Source organism: Lingula anatina, chromosome 1, assembly GCF_051362555.1.
Source record: "Lingula anatina isolate TDL-2025a chromosome 1, LinAna3.0, whole genome shotgun sequence".
Classification (NCBI taxonomy): Eukaryota; Metazoa; Brachiopoda; class Lingulata; order Lingulida; family Lingulidae; genus Lingula; species Lingula anatina.
In genome coordinates, this window is record NC_141767.1 from 302,337 (window position 1) to 322,774 (window position 20,438).

General features: G+C 39.9%; 2 protein-coding genes across 2 annotated transcripts; one reads left to right on the forward strand and one right to left on the reverse strand.

Annotated features, from left to right (window-relative positions):
* Positions 1-840: 840 nt before the first annotated feature.
* On the reverse strand, positions 841-16,233 carry LOC106176505 (uncharacterized). The gene is made up of 2 exons (XM_013558928.2): positions 14,471-16,233; positions 841-4,473 (listed from the first exon to the last, which is right to left on the reverse strand). Exons 1-2 carry the CDS (start codon positions 14,871-14,873, stop codon positions 1,757-1,759), a joined length of 3,120 nt encoding a protein of 1,039 aa, XP_013414382.2. The 5' UTR covers positions 14,874-16,233; the 3' UTR covers positions 841-1,756.
* A 2,363-nt stretch (positions 16,234-18,596) lies between these two features.
* Positions 18,597-20,438, forward strand: LOC106176491 (uncharacterized). The gene is made up of 2 exons (XM_013558899.2): positions 18,597-18,821; positions 19,116-20,438. Exons 1-2 carry the CDS (start codon positions 18,782-18,784, stop codon positions 19,793-19,795), a joined length of 720 nt encoding a protein of 239 aa, XP_013414353.2. The 5' UTR covers positions 18,597-18,781; the 3' UTR covers positions 19,796-20,438.

A 20,438-nucleotide genomic window follows, 5' to 3' on the forward strand; every position in this document is an offset into this window, starting at 1 on the left:
ACGGTTTATGTTTGATAAACTGTAGATTTTTTGTTATTTTCATTAATTTGTTTTAACAAAAATTGTGTTAACAAAATTTATCTTTTTCTCAATTAATGTAACACATATGACTTAAGATCAATTATATAAAAAGGGGTCTCTAAATAACTCTTTAACCCGTTATCGCGTGATAGTATGCCATCTCCCTTTACCTAGCCAGGAGCACAGTTTTCCGATGGGAACTGAAACTTAGGGTTAACATTCTCATCGCTCAATCTGTAAACATTATATGCACCCAGTAAGATGAGAATAATCTCAAGGGGACACACTTTAAAGCAGTATTTTTCTATTTTAAAAATTGTCACCTTTTTTTAACCCGTCCACCTTGACTTTCAGTCCAGCTGGAAGATTTTTTAACTTTTGAAATTATCTTTACGTGATAAACAACTTCATTCCCTACGACCAGAATCAACAAGCAGATCTATGGAATATGTACAAACTCCAATGGGCGACGTCGCCTGATTTCACTCCAAAACTCTATGTTTTATCCATCATGCGTTACCATGTACAAAAACATCTAAAGTATTCTGTGAAAGTGCAGTTTCATGAGAACAACGCAGATGACAATGCGAGATTTCCGGTTGATAAAATGTCTGACACCATAAGTACGATGCACAAGAGAGACGTGAAACCCCGTCGTGGGAGCCTGCGTCAGCTGGCTCATTTGACTAACATAATTCGGCGTTTTAAGTAATGCCCATTTGTATGACGTAAATTGACTTGCGAACTATCAACTCTCCAGTTACCTTACTACGCTGAGGTTGTCAACCCCTTAATATTGTAATGAAATACGAGTCACCATAATTTTGCCAACTTCATCTTTTATCTCCATCGGATTTTCATTTCACAATTACTCGTATTGTATGACCTCATGCCATTGAACACTTTACATAAATGGACACATTGCATGTCTCTCTGACAGCGAGCCTTTGTTTTTACTCAACTTCATAATGTTTTATAATTCGCTTGATGTGACAAGGCACATATATCTCTAATATATTTGTTCGTATATCCACTTTATTGTTGTGGCACAAATATCATAATGAACTTTTATTGTAACAGATTACTTTTTACAGCTCCATTCTAATATTACAACACAAATTTAACCAGCTTATGTGAAAATAAAGCATAACAATAAAACAAATGTAACAATTATTAAACCAGTTTACGTGCAGGACTAATATAAACGTGACATTGTTAGAGGCTCCTTTTATGAGTATATTTTACATCGCTAAATAAATTATGGGATATCTTTCACCTTTGGATCGAGTGTATACAACATGTGGTTTACAGCATAAATTTTTGATTTTGTTTTTTAATTTTGAGTCACTTTAATGTATCCAAGATTTCTCCCAATCGAATCAAAGCCTCATTAGGCTACTGAAACAACACAGCAAAACTTGTTTAAACTGTAAATGTTCTCATGTAAAAATGCGCATGCAGTCACTCGAAGACTGATGTTGCACCTTCTTAAACAAACGTGCTCCAATAAGGTGAAATTACACCTTGCAGAAGCTGTGCAGAAATACGTAAAAACCGACAGTTCTTGCTAAACGCTAGCGATAAACGATGGGATGCTTCGAAATGGTTCGTAGCTCGAAACACTGGCAATTAATCACCAAACGTTGTAATGCAATAATATTCGCATAATTGTTATATTGGCAATTTTTCTCCAATCACAACAACTATTGTAGACTAGAGAGGATATGAAGTATTCTTAATCTTTCACCGGTCTCCATCCTCTAATAAACTTCACGATCTTTTTCCTTTCAAGGGCATTGAGATGTGGAAACCCTTCATTCAGGTCATCCTCGTCCAAGTCAATCAGCATCTTACCGTCAATGGACTGGTCCAGAAAGTCCTGGATGACCGGGGGCTTCATGCCGATGTAGCGCAGAGACCTGCAGACATCTTGCACTGAGAGGGGCGCCAGGTTACGAGGGGGGACAAAATCGTCATCGTTGGGTAGACCCCCAGGACACGACCTATTTAGGACATCGTCATCAAAATTGGTAGCGTATGTCAGGGGTACATCCGGGTAACCTCCGACGGAGATTCCCGAATCTGAACGAAACGAAAGGTGTCGCGAAGAAGGCAAACTACTCTTCCTTTGCCGCCGCTGACCAGGCGACATCTCCGGGGCCATCTTACTGAAAACATCCCAACTCTGACTACGGTTATATCCTTTTGGTTTCCTCAGCCGACCAGGCTTGTCTCGATCACTTCCACTCAAAATGTCATCATAGACAGGTTCTTGTGAATCATCCGATTCTATATGATGTGCCATTTGCTGGGGTTTAACGCCTTTAGCAAAAAGCATATGGAGCTGGTCACGGCTACGGTGCAAATCTTCCCGAATTTCGTTCCAAGGCGCCTCTGCTAGAGCTATACGTTTAAAATTATGCTTGCGCACCGTAGCATTGGGGTTCAACTGAAACTGCCTGTCCGCTAACATCTCACGTGACCTGTTCTGTTTTTTCACCCTCATAGTTCCTCCCATGACTCGGTCGTTTTGGAAACGTGGATCAAACCACGGCATGTCGGCAGCGTAGTTCTCCCAGCGGTATTCGTGGTCGTACGGACACTGTCGCCCTCCCCTTTGGTACGGGTTGGGGGTGCGGCTCATCTGACCATACCGTAGATCGTAGTCATAGGAATGGTGTTGGCAACGAGAGCAACTGTGGTGACCAACTTGGTCGGCAAACCGAGGAGACCGTCCCTCGGCGGCGCTGCTGCTGCCATCAGACAGCTCATCCAAGTTGAACATCTCGTCTATCTCGCGCAATACTTGGTCCTCACGGGTTCGACCAAGTCTGCTGGAGTTTCTCTGTGTTTTGTGACTCTTTCTCTGGGATCGTTTGCTATGGGGCATCAGGTAACCCTCATCATCTTCAATTTTAACGGATCCTGGAATTTCATCGTAATCTGGATCATAGTCCGATTCGTGGTTGCTTCCAGTCTTTGAACCACGTGACCTATATGAACCAGATCCTGACCCCCCTGAGCCACCGGATGAATCTTCGGATCCTTGCGGATGTTTGTTTTGTTTGGCCTCTTCGATAGGGTTTGGTAAAGGCCGTTTTTGTATATCTGCAATCTTTAAATCGCTATTGCTTGTAAAAACTGGGGCCGAGTTGTGACGACCAATTGCGCCTAATTTCGGTCTATCGTCAAAATGGCGCTTGGGAAGTTCGGGTACCGTGTCCGTTTTCCCAACAGAGGATGGATTTTGATTATGTGACATATCAAATATAATTGTATTATCATCTGACTCATCCAAACTACTTTCTTCTTTCATGGTGTCTTCACTGTCTATGTCATTGCCTCCATTTAAAGAAGCTGGTTGGGTGGCGTTGGGTTTGGTTGCAATGGGTTGGGCGTCTGCTGATTCTTCATCATGGTCTTGTATAAACACGGGTACAGCCCGTACTAATCCATGCTCCTCTGCTTGACTTTCACCACTGTTCTCCTCGAGGCCGTCTGAGGAGCTTCCGCACGAGGCCGGGCCGGTGTCACGACTCTCAGGTGTAGGCGTGCTGCAAGCTGAACTGCGCTCGGAGCCATTGCTTTGTTCATTCGTTTCGTGTTCGAATTGCCCTCTCTCTACGTCTGCCTCTACAGACAACGTTGGTTCTCGTCGCGTTTTATTTGTCGACGGATTTTTGGGTGTGTAAGCAGTTTGTGTAACATTGATGGATGAAGCAAAAGTGTCAATTTTCTCATCACACTGACGAAGTATTTCTCTATATATGGGAAATTCCTTGTATGCCTGGTAGTTTGTGGCTCCTACGAATTTTACTCTGGAATCGACAGAAACTTCCAACATGACATTATGCTCGTTGTTCATAGTACAAGCGATAATAGTTTCGTCATTATAAATCTCCTCCAGCCGTAGATATCGACTGAAGGAACACGGGGTGATCGGCGGTTCTCCGTAAACTAAATGAAGAGTAAGGGGTAACTCCATATGTCGTACAATGGAGGAGAGTTGGTAAACACAGTCCGTAGATTTGATGTGAGGTTCTCCAATGGGACTGAAAAGCCCACTTTGACCAAACGCAATTGTATACTCCTTCCCGCTAGCATCCATGCACTGAAGATATTTATCCACTTTATCAGGCTCTAGGGAGGATGATTTTGAATTATTTTTCTTAATTCGTCTGACAAATCTTGCCAACTTTAAGCAACATTTCCCTTTATTTCGTTTCTCCTTGGACTGGTTCCTCTCGATGGTGTGGATGTTGTATACTGTCATCACCTCCCCGGCTGGAATCATGCCGCGCACCCACACTCGGTGATTTAAGTCCTGGTGAAGAGTAAAAGCGGGCGTGGCACTCCGAACCAGGAAACGCTTGGGGCTGACGGCAGCTATCTGTTCCACCGTGTCGTAGATTTCTACGGGCGTTCCTTCCTCTGGCACTATTTCGAACCAACCTGAAATGACCAAAGAGGTGTGTTCATTATCTTTAATTATTATTTTGGGTACAATTAAACAAAGGTACAGCATTAAAAATACTTTTTGGTTTTTTAATATCAATATCAAAATTATAATATTTTGCTTTCTTTGTTAAATGTATAATGATTTGCCTACGCCAGCTGCAGTGCAATGTTCGCCCCTTTCTTTTAAAAGACGTACTGTTAAAGAGCGATTTATGAATAGGTATCATGCACTAACTTTTTATTTGCTTAGTGCATATCATAGGTAAGTTTACCCGATGAAATGATACGTGAAAAATAATAAGGTAAGGTGAAAACATCGTCAAGTACCATAGTCGGAATAGAAACCTAATGCTATTCATATGTATAGGGTCTATGTGGTTTAACCTTTGTCGTTTACTTTATATTATTTACCTTCGATCCTATCCTCTTTGCCACGTCAAAGATCGGGATCAAAGGTACTGAAACCTTGAAACCAGACACTATGACTCATACCAATTATTTACAACTCAAACTTTGTAAAGAATACTTTTTAAAGCCTGTGTTGTACGAGGTTTGTGTATACTACAGTTATACTGTAGGTTTGGAGGTAAAAGAACACGAAGCCCGTAATTCCATGCAATAAATATTACCTGTCAAAAATTTACAATTTCTTTACATTGCCCAACCGCATTTGTCTTCGTACGCGCCATGCCCATGTGCTTATAGGTAATCTGTCTGATATATTCTGGGAAGATCGAATTTTCCTCGAAAAAAGAAAGCGAATTTCACCTATTCACAAATTATTGCTCGAGCCGTTCCTGCACTAGGATTCGATGTTTTATACTATTTCTAATCAATTAAATAAGTTCTAGATGAGGTACCAGTATTCCGGACGGACATGACTTTCTATACATTTCATAGGGAAATATTGACGCGCCGTTCTTTGTTTGAGGGGTTATATAGTTTGAAAGTCTGAATTAGGAAAGGTGAGTAGTATTACGGGATAAGTAAACAGAAAATATGGCTCTGTGGCATTTTCAAACGCGGATAGTGTACCTATAATGTCATTTTCAGGGCGAGATTTCAATTGGTAATGGGATTATATTATACAACCTATCTATCTGATCGATATGGGCTTTAATTTAATAGCTAGAAGTATATCGTGTAAGTAACTTGCCCTTTGCAAAGCTGCAGTAGCATTTAGACAAGCAGAGGACATTTTGCAATTTCATATGATATTCTGTAACAATGCTTGCTATCATCTATAACTTCCAATTTCCGACGGATTTAGCTTATTACACAATTCAAACATTTTTACCATTGCCGGACAAAGTTTCAGTGTTCTCCATTTTGAACACGGTTGAACCATGCCAGATAGTATCCGTGGTATTCAGGACCAACTTTCAGTGTTCTCCATTTTGAACACAGTCTGAACCATGCCAGATAGTATCCGTGGTTGGGGAGGGTGTCATCCAAACACAAATATGTCACGAGGGTTGGTTAAATAAGTGTTGAAGTGCTCGGTTTATTAAATGAATTATTTTGAAGATCATCCTGAACGTTATGTGTGGTTGGCGATTACTTGTTGTGGACTAAACGGATTAAATAAAGCATTAACTCGTGCAGTACAGATTACATTTTAAACTTTAGCGAAGCATTTTTGAAAAGCATTGACGATTTGAAAGTTTATGCAGTGGACTGTCTTAGTCGTCTATCTTAGTCATCATTTCATTACTTACACAGACGACTCTATACCTATACATGCAGTATTTGCTTCAGTACGTAAAAACTGTAAGGTATAGGCCACAGCTTGGCAGTTAGTCAATATCTCACTTATAAGAACCACAATGCCTATCTTACAGACACGAGTAGATCTTATCCAGAATGTGACACGGCGCGTTCTTGACCAAGAGAACTGTGACAAATGACAGCGAGGGGTTTAGTGTTGTCTCTTTTTTCAAAAGATGCAATGTATGATAAAACAACAAGATTTCAAGCACGTTACATATTGCTGATGTGTGCCAGATATGTACCAGATATATACCATATACACCAGATATGTACCAGATATATACCATATACACACCAGATATGTACCAGATATATACCAGATATATATACCAAATGTATACCATATACACCAGATATGTACCAGATATGTACCAGATATATACCAGATATACACCAAATGTATACCATATACACCAGATATACACCAGATATACACCAGATATGTACCAGATATATACCAGATATATACCAGATATGTACCAGATATATACCAGATATACACCAGATATATACCAGATATGTGCCAGATATATACCAGATATATACCAGATATATACCAGATATATACCAGATACACCAGATATATACCAGATATGTACCAGATATATACCAGATATGTACCAAATGTATACCATATACACCAGATAAAAACCAGATATGTACGAGATATATACCAGATATATACTAGATATATACCAGATATATAACAAATGTATACCATATACACCAGATATATACCAGATATGTACCAAATGTATACCATATACACCAGATAAAAACCAGATATGTACGAGATATATACCAGATATATACTAGATATATACCAGATATACACCAAATGTATACCATATACACCAGATATATACCAGATATACCAGATATATACCAGATATGTACCAAATGTATACCATATATACCAGATATATACCAGATATGTTCCAGATATATACCAGATATATACCATATACACCAGATATGTACCAAATGTATACCATATATACCAGATATATACCAGATATGTTCCAGATATATACCAGATATGTACCAAATGTATACCATATAGGGCCTACACCAGATATATATACCAGATATGTACTAGATATATACCAGATATATACCAGATATGTACCAGATATATACCAGATATGTACATGTAGTACATGTGTACCATAAACGAACAGGACACGCTAGCTGCCAGGATTGAAAGAACTAGAACTTCGTTAAGAGAAAGAGAGAGAGAGAGACGCTGAAATTCTTAAATTATATGGGCGGGTTAGTTTACGGAATGTTGTTCATTGTCACCGGCTGCATACTGATGACAAACGCAACTTTTTTATAAGTGTCACGATATCTGTTACAGTCTGCGCGAGCTAAGACGTGTCTTCTTGTTTAACATTGTTGTTTTGCAATAATACTGAAACTGATATCTCTGGTTATTCTCCACGTGGCACGCACATAGTCCTATATGTTACTGAAACGACACTTGTATGAAGTTTTGAATCTTTAAGGAGAAAGGTCAAGGATTCGGCGGCAGACCACATGGCCAAACACGTTTTTACGTTTATCCCTTTCTTTGTTGAAGGTTTTAATGGGTGAAACTGATATTTCTGACAATTTGCCATATATCATTTATGTCAACATTGCTACTTATTTATTCAAAAGACCTTGACGAGATTTTTCACATCACATTTTTGTTGATTTTCTGTACAGTAACAAACATGCTTCCCAAAAATTATTGCGAGCAATGAATTACCAAACAAACAAAAAAAAAAAAAAAAAAAAAAAAGGAAGATGACCACGGCGCCTGTCGGATATTATTTATTCATTCTATTTCAGTCCCACAGATATCTGCCCGCATGCCTTAAGTGTGGTTGTGTAAGTCCAGTTATTTATATAAAATGGTCAAGAGAAGAAGGGGCCTGTTAACAACTGCCCGGTCAAGGGGTGGACGCTGGGTCAGGGAGGGCTTTAAGTGACATTTCGCATGTCTGAGGGCTGTATTTGACACATGACAGAGGCGCTTAGCGACATTGATTTAATGCAATAAGGTTAGAGTGCAATCGTTCTTAAAATAGTGGAACATATAACATCAATTTTCTTATTAAAGCCAGATCAAAAGTCAGAGTTGTCCCTTTGAGAAAGAGCATACGATCAGTGCAATTAGATGGAGGTATAAGAAGAGCTACTTTGTCATGGTCGCCACATCAGCCACCCGTTGGCAATTATTTTCGCCCCTATTTTCTAGGGCCCATGCCTCACCTCGCCTCACCCCTGTGTGCAAGCATCTACCCCATCACCTTCCTATCTGACTTCAAACACTTACTGGAATTCTCTTTAGTTAGAGAAGTGGCATCCGTAAAAGCGCATCAAAAGGCGATATCCAAGAGACAGCTAATAATAGGTTTTCGTCACACCTCATGTAACTCCTAATGTGTATGGAGTTGTAATGCGTCTACATGCCACGATGGTAATGCCGAATTCAACGATGTTAATTGTTCTTCATTAAAGTGAATACCGGCGTAGAATACGTAATAGCTCTACTGTAAGGCACCGAAAACCTGTATTTTAAATTGCTGTATCCGTCAGTGAATTTCAAATATAAAAAAATGCACATACCATATCATAGTGGGGTTTCTATTGATACTGGGCCTCCGAGACCCTCCCCTACTCTCTGATTAGTAGTCTGTTACAAAATTCTTGTATGGTCTAAGCTTTGTTTTTGCATATTATTTAAGAAGCCCCGAAAAGTAAAAAAGTCGAAAACTCGAAAAGTCAACAAGTCGAAATATCCTATAGGGCCACCATATGTATCCGAGGACACGTTCCCACCTCAAACAACTCGAATGTTACTGTGTATTCCACTCTGTCGTTAAATCGAAACTGTTCTTTTCTACAATCTTGACTTGTGTTCTCTTACCCCCCCTTCCGAGTTATCACCCCATGTCTCACTCCCCCCCCCCCCACACACACACACATACACAAACACAAAGTGAGACAAGTTGGCATGAATCAAAATGTGATCGAAGTCATTTTGCAAGTTGATTCAAGGGTGTACAATATTCGCTTTTCAAATAAAGAGTCTCCTTTTTATTTTTTGCATGAATGGGGTATATATTATACTGCCTGATACAGTCTATATAATCACTTCATTTCACTCCCACACAGAAGAAATACACCTTGAATAAGATTGCGTGCTGCTGAATATTCTGCTCGCATCCACGTTGAGGTAAGAGAATCGATGAGATCTGTAAAAGGCACGCCCGCTGCTGTGGTAACCATTGTGCTTTATCTTTATTGCTCTGCGATACACCTTAGCTTCTATATCTAATAATCTGCCTGACTGCATCCGCGCGTATAAAAAATATGTTTTTTTCGTCAGAGGTGAGTGATCTTCTATGGAATAAAGATAAGTGGACCACTGTATGTGGTACCTGTATGTGGTACCTATAATGGCTTGCCTCTCTGGGCGCCACTAAACCGCTTACCAAAGCCGGTCCCAATGTTTACTTTTTATTTTTATTTCAAATTCAAGAATTTGCTGTAAAATTCTACATACCATCAAAGTTATGACGGCAGAACAATAATAGTAAAACGGTTTCAGAAAACCAGTAATGATATTCATAAAATGAGAGAAGTTTTCAAGATAAAAACCCTCGCGGGTACAGAACCATAACTGACACTGTGTAACCTTTGATAATGTTGACGAGGTCGTCAGGGCTTACCTTAATTTCATTATCTTGACAACTGCATAAAAAGACCATAAAATTAGATTAAAGTATGATTTTATAGTTAATGGGATCCTTAAAATCTAATGCATTTGCACGTACAGCTTTAGAATCCTACAGGTCTTCACATACCAGTCAAACAAAGAAGGCATAAATTTGGAGCTATAAGAAATTTTTTCATACACGTCCGACTATCCATTGACGACCATACCACGACAGCAGTTAATTCCTTTACATTTCCTTAATTATTCTTTTTATCTTCGCCCATTTGCTTAAACATAAAGAGTTTTTAAAAAGCGATTCTAATGCAATTCTCATTTGGGAATTTTGGGATGGAATAAATCAAACATTATTGCACCACGTCTCCATCACATAAAAATCATTTTATTTAACTAAATTTCAAACAGCTTTGCTTTGTTCCCAGTTAAAGATATCATAGTTTTAAGTAACCCTCAGAGCCGCGACAGAGGCGTGACCAAACTTCATTAAGGGATTTTATCTTTCGAATAATAACGAAACCTTGTCAGGATATGTTTTTAATAATCCTTCATTAATGCTGTAATTCATTCCGTCTTCGATGCAGATTCAACGTTATGTACAGTGGTGTGGGGTGGTTAAATGAAAGATATCTTCCCCTTTAATCGGGTTTTCACGTAGCATTGTGGCACACATATAGCGCTGGGATTACGGATATCATTTTTTTTTCAATCTCTGGTTGTCTTCCTGGTAGAAAATTGTCAGATTAGATAGAAATGTCTTGTGTATGTACGGGTAGTCCACCTTATTATATACCTTTTAGCCTTTTGAGAAAAGTTTGGAGATAAAATCTGAAATGCGGCAGAAATACGAGCAAGACCGCACAGAATACTTCTAAACTTAAGAAATGTTACTATTAAAAAAGAAGACTATCCACCATGTCCCTTTATGGTAATATCGTGTGACATAAAGTTACTCGCGTGTCACTTTGCAGCAAGCAGTCTATATGTGACAGTGGTATAAGCTACATAAGAGAACATCTTTGGCAACAATGCATTCTTTGTGTTCAAGGGGTTGAATTACATGGCAATTTCCACCCAATTTGTTTATAAATTTCATTGTGAATTGAATCGTTAATACTGTGGCAATTCCAAAGAATGGTTTCAAATTGTAAATGTTATTTGGGATTGTGAGTGCCAGTCTTAAAACTATACATTCTGGTATCCGATACAGTAACACCGCGTAATTCTCAATCGTCAGCCCAGCAAACGACCACTTCCACGCAATCCAGGCGTGATGATGCAGTGCTGGACAGACGCTTGTGACTATAATGTTACTTTGGTAAGACGTGATCCAGTAAATACTATTTTTGTGGTCACAAGCTTGTAAAAAATTATCCCGAAAGTTACTGTCAGCTGTTTAACTTCGGCAAGATGGCACTAAAACTTGCCTAGTACTAGTAGGACGCAAAGTGCTGGTATATATGTCGTCACTGACATGTGTTTGTAAGTGTCATATGACACACGTCAGAGGACAGTACAGTGCCTGGCGGGAACTCGTGCCATATACATGAACACGTCTCTCTGTGGAGGTGATCAAACAGACAATATTTACTGCTCTAAAACTAGTCAGACAACGTTGTGCCGGTGCCATATATAACCCATTGATGTTAGTTACTCTGTGGCTTTATATGTAACTCATGTTTTTATTTACAACAAGTATATAGCAACATGCTGTTTTATGGTTGCCCCTATTGTTAACCCTTGCCTGTCATACCCCCTGGCTAGACATATAGGTCTTTCTCTACATATCACATTGCTTTTATTTTGGTTTATGTTTTTCGAAAACGTTTATAATAAAAATATCTTATATGCAATGCAATGAAATAGATTCAGTTTAATAACATTGTGATAATGCTGGCTTTGTAAAATACAATACAATTACACAGACTATTTACCCCCCCCCCCCCCCCCCCCCACACACACACACACAAAGGGACAGCTCTACCTTCTGTTCCTTACATTAGGTAAACGTCAAGTCATAGGTGTTCACGGTGACAGTTAAAGCCTGCCATGTCCCGGGGGGGTGGGGGTGGGGGCATTGTTGAATGAAGCACCTGTCTCTGATGACGTCATCCCTGTGTGTCCTCCCTAACCTGCTGTTATAATTTCATCTCCAACTACCTGGTATTATCTTAATCTTGGTCATCAATGGAGATGCTGCCAAAGACATCAACGAGGTCCACATTTGACTGTGGTAATATTTCCTCATTAATTGTACGATATTTCTATTAAAACTTTCCTTTTAATTAATTTCTTTCTTGATATTAAAATTTTGCAGACGTAATGGTGGTAGTATATGACATATTCTAGTACAATACGTGTAGTTAGATAGAGACGCATTAAGCTTAGGATCGTGAATGCGACCTCTGCCCTTCACCACATAAACAGGCCACTTGATGGCAACTAAACAGCACACCTGCGTCCATCTAGGTGTGGTCAGTGGGTACATTTAGGGGTTGACCACCGGCTAATAATCAAAGAATTTTAAGCCCGTGCACGCATTCGTGCGATAAAAGTGTGGTAAGAATTGGCCTGTAAACCGTGAACTTCAAGCCGAGCAGGAGCTCCATATCTTATATCTAACTGTGCTGGGTTTGTTCCCTTCACATGCTTCATTAAGGTCGCCTATTGAAATGCAACGCAAAATAAGACTTTTCGGTTTGAAGTACATTTTTGTTTTTCATCCGGCCTCGTCGTCCTGAAGAAAAATAGTCAGCGGTAGCACGGCTTTGTCTGACTTTCATAATGTGTGCCTTGTGTTGGCGGATAGAAGCAAACACACACAGGCTTAAACAGATTGTTACACGTCAACAGACGAGAACAATGTTGCTTACATAGTACCGCCTGGGAGAAAGAGTTTATGACAATATTTTGTGAAGGACTTGAGCTGAAAATCAACCTCTAATTTTAACAATTAAAGTATTGGATAAAACTTGTCCAAGTGACCTTTTGTGTGGCTGAAGTAGACGTCAAGCAACCTCATACCTCTATGTCAACTGCATGGACTAGATCCAGAGGGCTACCATTTATTTTGGCCCCAATGTAAACAGCCCTATTTGCACATACCCGTGTGCTATATGAATAATCTTTCTTTTCCTTCTTGCAGAATTCAACAATCTTAGGTTTTGAAACTTTTCCATTTCTTTATTTTTAACATGGCAATCTTCAAGTTAGTTCATTCCAAACCTGCACTCACAACATGCATTAATCTCTGCGTGTCACAATGTACTGTCGCCATGCAGTGGTGGGACCATACAGGCACCCGTGGGACACAGCAGCCCCCGCCCCCTCCCCCATTACATAAGTATACTTCCTTGAAAACTGCTCTGGTTGGAACATAGGCTTCAATAACATAGTCTCACAGAGTCACTGTTTAGAACGATAATGCTGAAACATGAGTAATTTCACAGGGTCCTTGAGATCAAAGAAAGAAAATGGACACATCAGGCGCCTTTCTGACTTTGTTTTTACATCTAATATTACGATATTGACCCCTCTTGCCTATGGGCTTGATAAAAATGAAAATATTCTGTAGTTGAAAAGCAGTAAAGATCATTTCCCGCCCGCTAATGTCAGCTTTTTCTCAGACAAAGATTAATCCTGGTACCTTTGGTTCAGGTTAAAATAACATTTAAATAAGTCATAACCATTTGTAATTTATTATCGAACACGCCCTCATGACTTTACTCCAGTTGACTCCAGTGACGGTACAGATATGACAGAAAGATAGAGAAAAAAACGCCAAAAACATGTTTACATGTGTCTCTGAAGCTGGTTTATAGTGGCTCATAAATATAAACTGACATATCCATATAAATTGCAATAATATTCAACCTCCTCCTTTTTTGAAAACGAAACAAATCATTATGTTGTTTTTTCGCCATTAAAGTTGTTTTCCGTCTTAGAAAAATAAAGTTGTCTCTGTTCTGTTTGCGTGATGCAAATTAAGTGCCTTTCTTGTAGACAAGAGATGCTGTCTGCACGCTGATGATGCAGTAAAAAAAAAACTGCAGCTGGTCCAATTTATCAAGTAGTTATGGGTGGTTTAGGTGAACGGGTTCTATTGTCATAAGACAGGTTGCTTTTATCAGATGCGTGATTTTTTTTTGCTTCCTCATGTATTCAAGAGAAACCTGGTGCAGCTTAGAGCAGCAGTGTTTAATCGTTTCGAGTTGAAGCATAATTAACAAGAATCGGTGGCTTCAAGATTAATTTATATTTGAGTCTTAACAATCCCTTAATTAAGTCAACCTAATAAGGTTTGCCTTTCATCTGACTGAGGCAATTATCATCAAATCATCACAAGCCTCAAGCAAGTGTGTTAGTTTCATGTCGGCTGGGGTGGGAGAGGGAGGTTTTTCTTTATATTAGAATTATGAGAATCTGTGACCCATTCGAGTTAATTACTATTTTTTAAAAATGTTCCCAGATAGCACACCAATGCTGACTGTAACTCACCTTGATAGTTGACAGGGATGACAAGAGCTGGCCCATCTCTCTTATGTTCTGCTCTCTCCTCGTCCCAGTGTAGATTACTGGCGAAAACTTTGGTCCCTCTGCGAGCAGAATACAGCAGGAACGGCTGCTGGGAGTTTAAAGTGGTCTTCTCGCCAAGGTTACTGTACAAACCACTGCTCAGTTTTACCACTTGAGGCAGCTGATGTTGGAACAGAAACAGGCGGGCGTCAACTGCTTCGTCCGCCCATTCAAAGTACGGCTCTGCGTCCTCAGAACCCTCCTCACCATCATCAGAGGGACGCCTTGTCTGTGAGTGGTCTCTGTCCCCTCGCTTCACCGCCGCATCTTCTTCATCCCCTGACACGTTCCCTGTTGAATTCCTCAAATCATCCTCGTCATCCATTCCGTCCTTCTAGTGGTGGTACCATATGTACTGTCACAGTTCCAGTCAAACACGTACGACTATGTAACAGGCAATACCTTGGCCTCGCCGCCCTAACTGGTTACAGGTTCCGATGTACAGGTAATGGACAGGTATTTTAACAGAGGTAAACTTAAGTCGGAGTCTATGTTTGTGTCGTTACCTGAAACTGATGCCCACTGGGCCTTTCTCCCCGACATATCCCGTGTCCTAGTCACTTCATTTCAAGTGTTCACAGGCCTCCGCCAGAAGATACCATCAACACTGCATACATAATCCACGATAAACGCCACTAGGATATGGATCAGGGAATTATTGAGAGAACAACCCAGTTCAGCGACCTTCCTCGCAGAAACCTCAAGCTATTTACAAAGTTCTCTGTCGCCCTTGTACATGTAATTCGCACCGTGGCTTCTCAGCGCCCTTTTAAATGTCAACTTAAAAAGTGTCTAAATTCCGGCCGTGCTCTTTCTGACAGCGTGCTCCGTGTCCACGTAATGGGCAAGCGTTCAGCTGGACTGCGACTTGGTGACAATTTTACGGTCATGCATGTCAGAATGCATAAGTCTCGTAACGAGCTCAGTTCCCCCTTCACCGCGACGTCAACTGGAGGGCTATTGTACCTATACCTGCGGATTACTCATAATGACCAGGTACACTGTGCCCCGTCAGCTCTCTCACAACCTGACTGCGCTCTACCTGTACACTGAACCTGGTGTGTCTGTGTCTATGACACACGATAGCCAAAGACTGTATGTGACAGCTGACTTCCCTTCCTGATTGAGTATGCAGATCACCGGCGTGAGGGGGGGACATTAAGACACGTCCTTCCTCCGGAGAAACTGGATCCTATAAATGTTGACACGGCAATGGGTAATTTTGGGGAGAAGTCTCAGAAAAAAGTGTTAACTAACAAAATAGGTTGATTTTGATTACTAATATGCTTTTTAAAATTTTCTTTTAAACACTGTTTGGTAGGGAGCTCTTCCCTTTTCAGAATTTCTTCCCCTCACCACGTATTTTTGAACCCGCCACGCCCTCCTGCCTGCCTTACCAGCCTCCTCCTCTGCCTCTCCCTAAAATATACCGATCATTGAAGTTTCCAGTGCGTAACGCATACAAGTCCATCAATAATATATTTCGTCAACTTTCCTCACCATATCACACAGTGTTCCATTGTTAGGTGTGCTTACACAGCAAACTCCTCTTCAACATCGCCTCTCCCAGTCATCGATTACTTGAGAAAATGACGGAAGGTCTTGGCTCAGCGTTAGTGCAGAACCCTCCCCTCACCCGGGGTCTAAGATGGGTGAGCGAGACGCTGTTCATCGAACCCTATACGGGTCATTGCGACAGGACCCGACTGTGTATCCTTAACCCTATTTGCCATGCGCTTAAAGAACCCTGTAAATAATTCATTAGTAACTATTATCAAATTTTAAGGGGGGGGGGGGTTTCATTACAAGTTACCTCAGCGTTGCAGAGATGAACTCTCTGATCCCACACATTGTGACCGTCCCATACCACTGGAACAGAGCATATATGGCTGTAGTTTTCTCTACACTTTTACAGTTTTCTCTACTTTTATAGTTTTCTCTATATATTTATATTTTTCTCTATATAGTTAGAGTTTTCTCTGTTTGTCTAGATTTCTCTATTTTAAATATTTTCTCTATATATTTATAGTTTTCTCTTTATTTTTATAGTATATTTTTATTGTATAGGTTTCTTTATCAGCAAGTGTATGAATCAAGATATACAAACATCGAAAACGGTGTATGTTTCTCTGATCAATGAAATATAAAATACAATATCATACTTATTCTTATTCTTACCATTCTTATAGGAGTGAAACTGATGTTTTCAAGTTACATAACAGACAAATTGAAAAGTGCTTATTTCTTGAAATGAAAGTAATAACAGCATATTTTGGGATATAATTGTTACTTCGGTCAAAACAGGAACCCAGTCAAGTGCCAGTAGAGATATAAAATAAAGATAAGTGGATATTTAGAAATATCAGTGAAGGTTGATGCCGTCAGCAGAACAAATGCTACACCTGTGCTTGCTGTGACACCACTCCATAGTATGATGCGTGCGTCCTTGCTGAGGTTTGCTCAGTCATCACAGTGAAATAACGTGAAAACTGATAGTATGGTGCCACTTTCATTTCAGATTTCTGATCATGTAGCAAAAGGGAATTTAAGCGCTTAACTTCATCGTCATTTCCGGCAATTCAGAGGTGTAACGTCTTTAAGCATTGTTATGAATTATTTGTGGCAAATCTTGCAGAAAGATGAGTCATAACCCACACCGTCCACACGCCATCATAACTTTGAGATACTTCATGCAGGCTGATTATGAATTATCATCATTTCATACTTAATGATCCAAACAAGAATAAAGGACAGAGTTCTAATTAAGTTTTAAAATGTCGAATTAGTTCCATTAGAAAGTCTGAAATAAATCGCTTTTCATTCTGACATGGACGCGTGCAGATCATGTCAGAATTCAGTGACTTGCAATTGTCTATTTTTATTCATTATAAGACCACGCTGTCTTAAATAACAAAACACTATCAATTTATGTTAAAGAAAAAAAAAAGAAAAAAAAAAAGAATTAAAAACGCGTCACATTTATTCAGCAAAACGGTGCACCAATATTTCCGGCATCTCTAACACAATGTTTTGCCGCTTGAAGTTTGGCAGCTTCTCAATCACAATGCGATAATTTAAAAAAGTGCACTTTCCTGTGGTATCCTTTGTCCAACGTGTAAATCGAAAGCACCTAAAATCTTCTGACACAAGAGAAAGCAACTGGTAAAATGTATACATAATCCTCAGTGCTATCATAGTGGAATTAAAGACGTTCTCTGCGAAATGTAGGTTTTGAGACCAGTGCCTTCCACAGCTAGGTAACCTACAATGAATCATCTAGAAATGTGATATTCAGTTCTTTCAATTTGTATGGTATAAGAGAAACGTAAATAAACGTGACTATCAATCACTCCTATTATCCATTAAAAGTCAAAATAAAACAGAAAGTTCTTTGCTGTGTTTATATCTATCTGCTTAAATTCACAAAGTCTACTTTCACAATATGAACGTCCACCTACGTACTGATATATACCTTCGTAACACGCGTATTTGTACCTCGTAAAACCCTGCACACACACACACACACACACACACACAAACACATACACACACACACACACAAACACAAACACAAAAACACACATTTATTTGTACACACAGTCTCTGTAAAATTTTTTCTGCATTCTGCATGTTTATGTAGTATCAAAATAGAAATTATATGATAATGATATCTGGGGAATTCCCCTGGAAATTCCAAGACGATTCCTAACTCAGAAAGTGGGCTTTCAAGGTTTCGTATGCACAGCATTGGACTCCTACGTTACAACAGAAGACTTTATAGAGATGTGACCCAGTCAGGAGAATTTGTGACTTAGCTAGTAAATTTAGGCTTCGTTCACATGCAATGTCTATTTTCTATTTTCTATTTTCGGTATGTCTTATGATCACGGTCTGTGCACTGAATATCCCGCCGCGTAATTACTGGCAGCGCGAGCCAGTTACTTATAGTAACTTATAGTAACTGGCTCGCGCTGCCAGTAATTACGCCGCGGGATATTCAGTGCACAGACCGTGATCATAAGACATACCGAAAATAGAAAATAGAAAATAGACATTGCATGTGAACGAAGCCTTACTGCCTACACTATTAGTATTACAGCGGGTTTCAACATCGCCACCGATAGAGGCGCCAGTGTCCCTCAGTGTCTGAAGGTCGCAGAGATAGCAGTATTCTTCTCCTGTCTGAGGCAAGACCTGCCAGTACTGCGAGCCAGTTTTTACAAATAATTTACAATGGGAGGAACCTCTTCTAGCACTTCATACGAACGACAAGGTAGGTTAATATTTTATTTAGATACCAGAATGATTTCAAAAACCATTGTTTATGTTGTGTCTGAAACATTCAGAACATTGTTTCTGAAAGTGAAAGTGACAGCAACGTTTTTCGATTATGTGAAGCGAGTGTTTTAAAACTAACATTCGCCAATCAATTTTCCCTGCCCGCTAAAAACCCAATGTAAATAGTACATAAGAAGTAAAGGAAAAGCTACCAGAGTGAACGTTTAAACAAACCTAATAAGTGCTGTAAAATCAAAATTTAAGATTTGATATCCGTCTATTTTCACAGGTAAAAGAGTGGATGCTGCGGCCACCCCCTCTTACTTCCATGAAACAGTCATTGGACCATGTGGAATACGAGGAGACAACAAAGCACTGTCGAAAGTAGACAGAGGGCTGTCTATGGTGAAGGTTTGCAAATCAGACGCCACCCAACTTCAGAGGAAATTACAGAGGGAGTACTTCTCTCACTGGGAAGAGCGGTGCGATGTGAGCGAGTTCCACGATTTTACCGTCGATCAAATTGATCAGCTGATAGAGAAAATCCACCGTAAAATGCGGAAATCTGGCCAGGACGTCCGGAAGAAACTCCGGGGAATCCGCTGGTCCGAACAGTGGTCCCAGAAAATGTTCGAGTTTTCCTTTGGAGATGACCTACAATCCGGCGTCGTCTACTTCGGTATGATTGCTCTAGCTAAAGACGGCGCGGGTTTCATAGACGCCGCCACGTGTTTATACAAACTGGACTTTACAGTGGCTCAGGAAAAGGTGGTCAAGACGGATAGAGACCATTTATTTGGCTTAACCCTGGAGACGCGCACCACGACCTCCTATCGCGACCGCAGCCTGGGCTTCGTCACAGCTCAAGCCTTGAAAAACTTCGCCCGTACTAAGGCAGTGGAGGCCTTTCAAGAACGGGGCCTTCTCCGGGCGGTTAACTATGTTTCCAGTTTAGAAGCAACAGAATAATAGGAAAAACTCATTTGCTAGTTTGGACCCCGCAAATGTTTCACGAGTCCTAGTTAACATATTATATACCATGTTTTTGCACAACTTACTTTTCAGGAGAGAAGAAAAAATATATCGTTTCAGACTTAAGGTACAAAAAAATATAATCATGTTTATGCACCATAGCACAGAGAGTACATAAATGTCACATTGCAGAATTACAGCTATTTATTTTCATTATGATTCATTTATATCATATATTGCCAAATTACAGCTGTTTACTTTTATTGTAATTTTCAGTTGTGTCTTGCAATGGTGCTCATTTTTTAAAGACAGATTTAAAGGTTAGTGTATTCTGTCCATTATATGTGAAACATTTTTGCCAAAGACGATGGGGGAAATGAAAACAGTTTGTTCAGGGATCTCCAAGACAAAGTGCCACAGGAAGTGCAATTGAATGAGATTACTGAAAACGCTGTACTTACACACGTACCCCTACCCTGAACTATCCCGTTGGAGCGCATTTTGTCATATTTGGACTTTTTATGCAATGCTTGACAGGCAAATACTGGTCATGCTTCATTTGGAAGCTTTTTGTATCTGTACATTCATGCATCTAGACTGACAGCTTTGCAATGGAAATAAAGCTTCTGTGTTTTTCAAA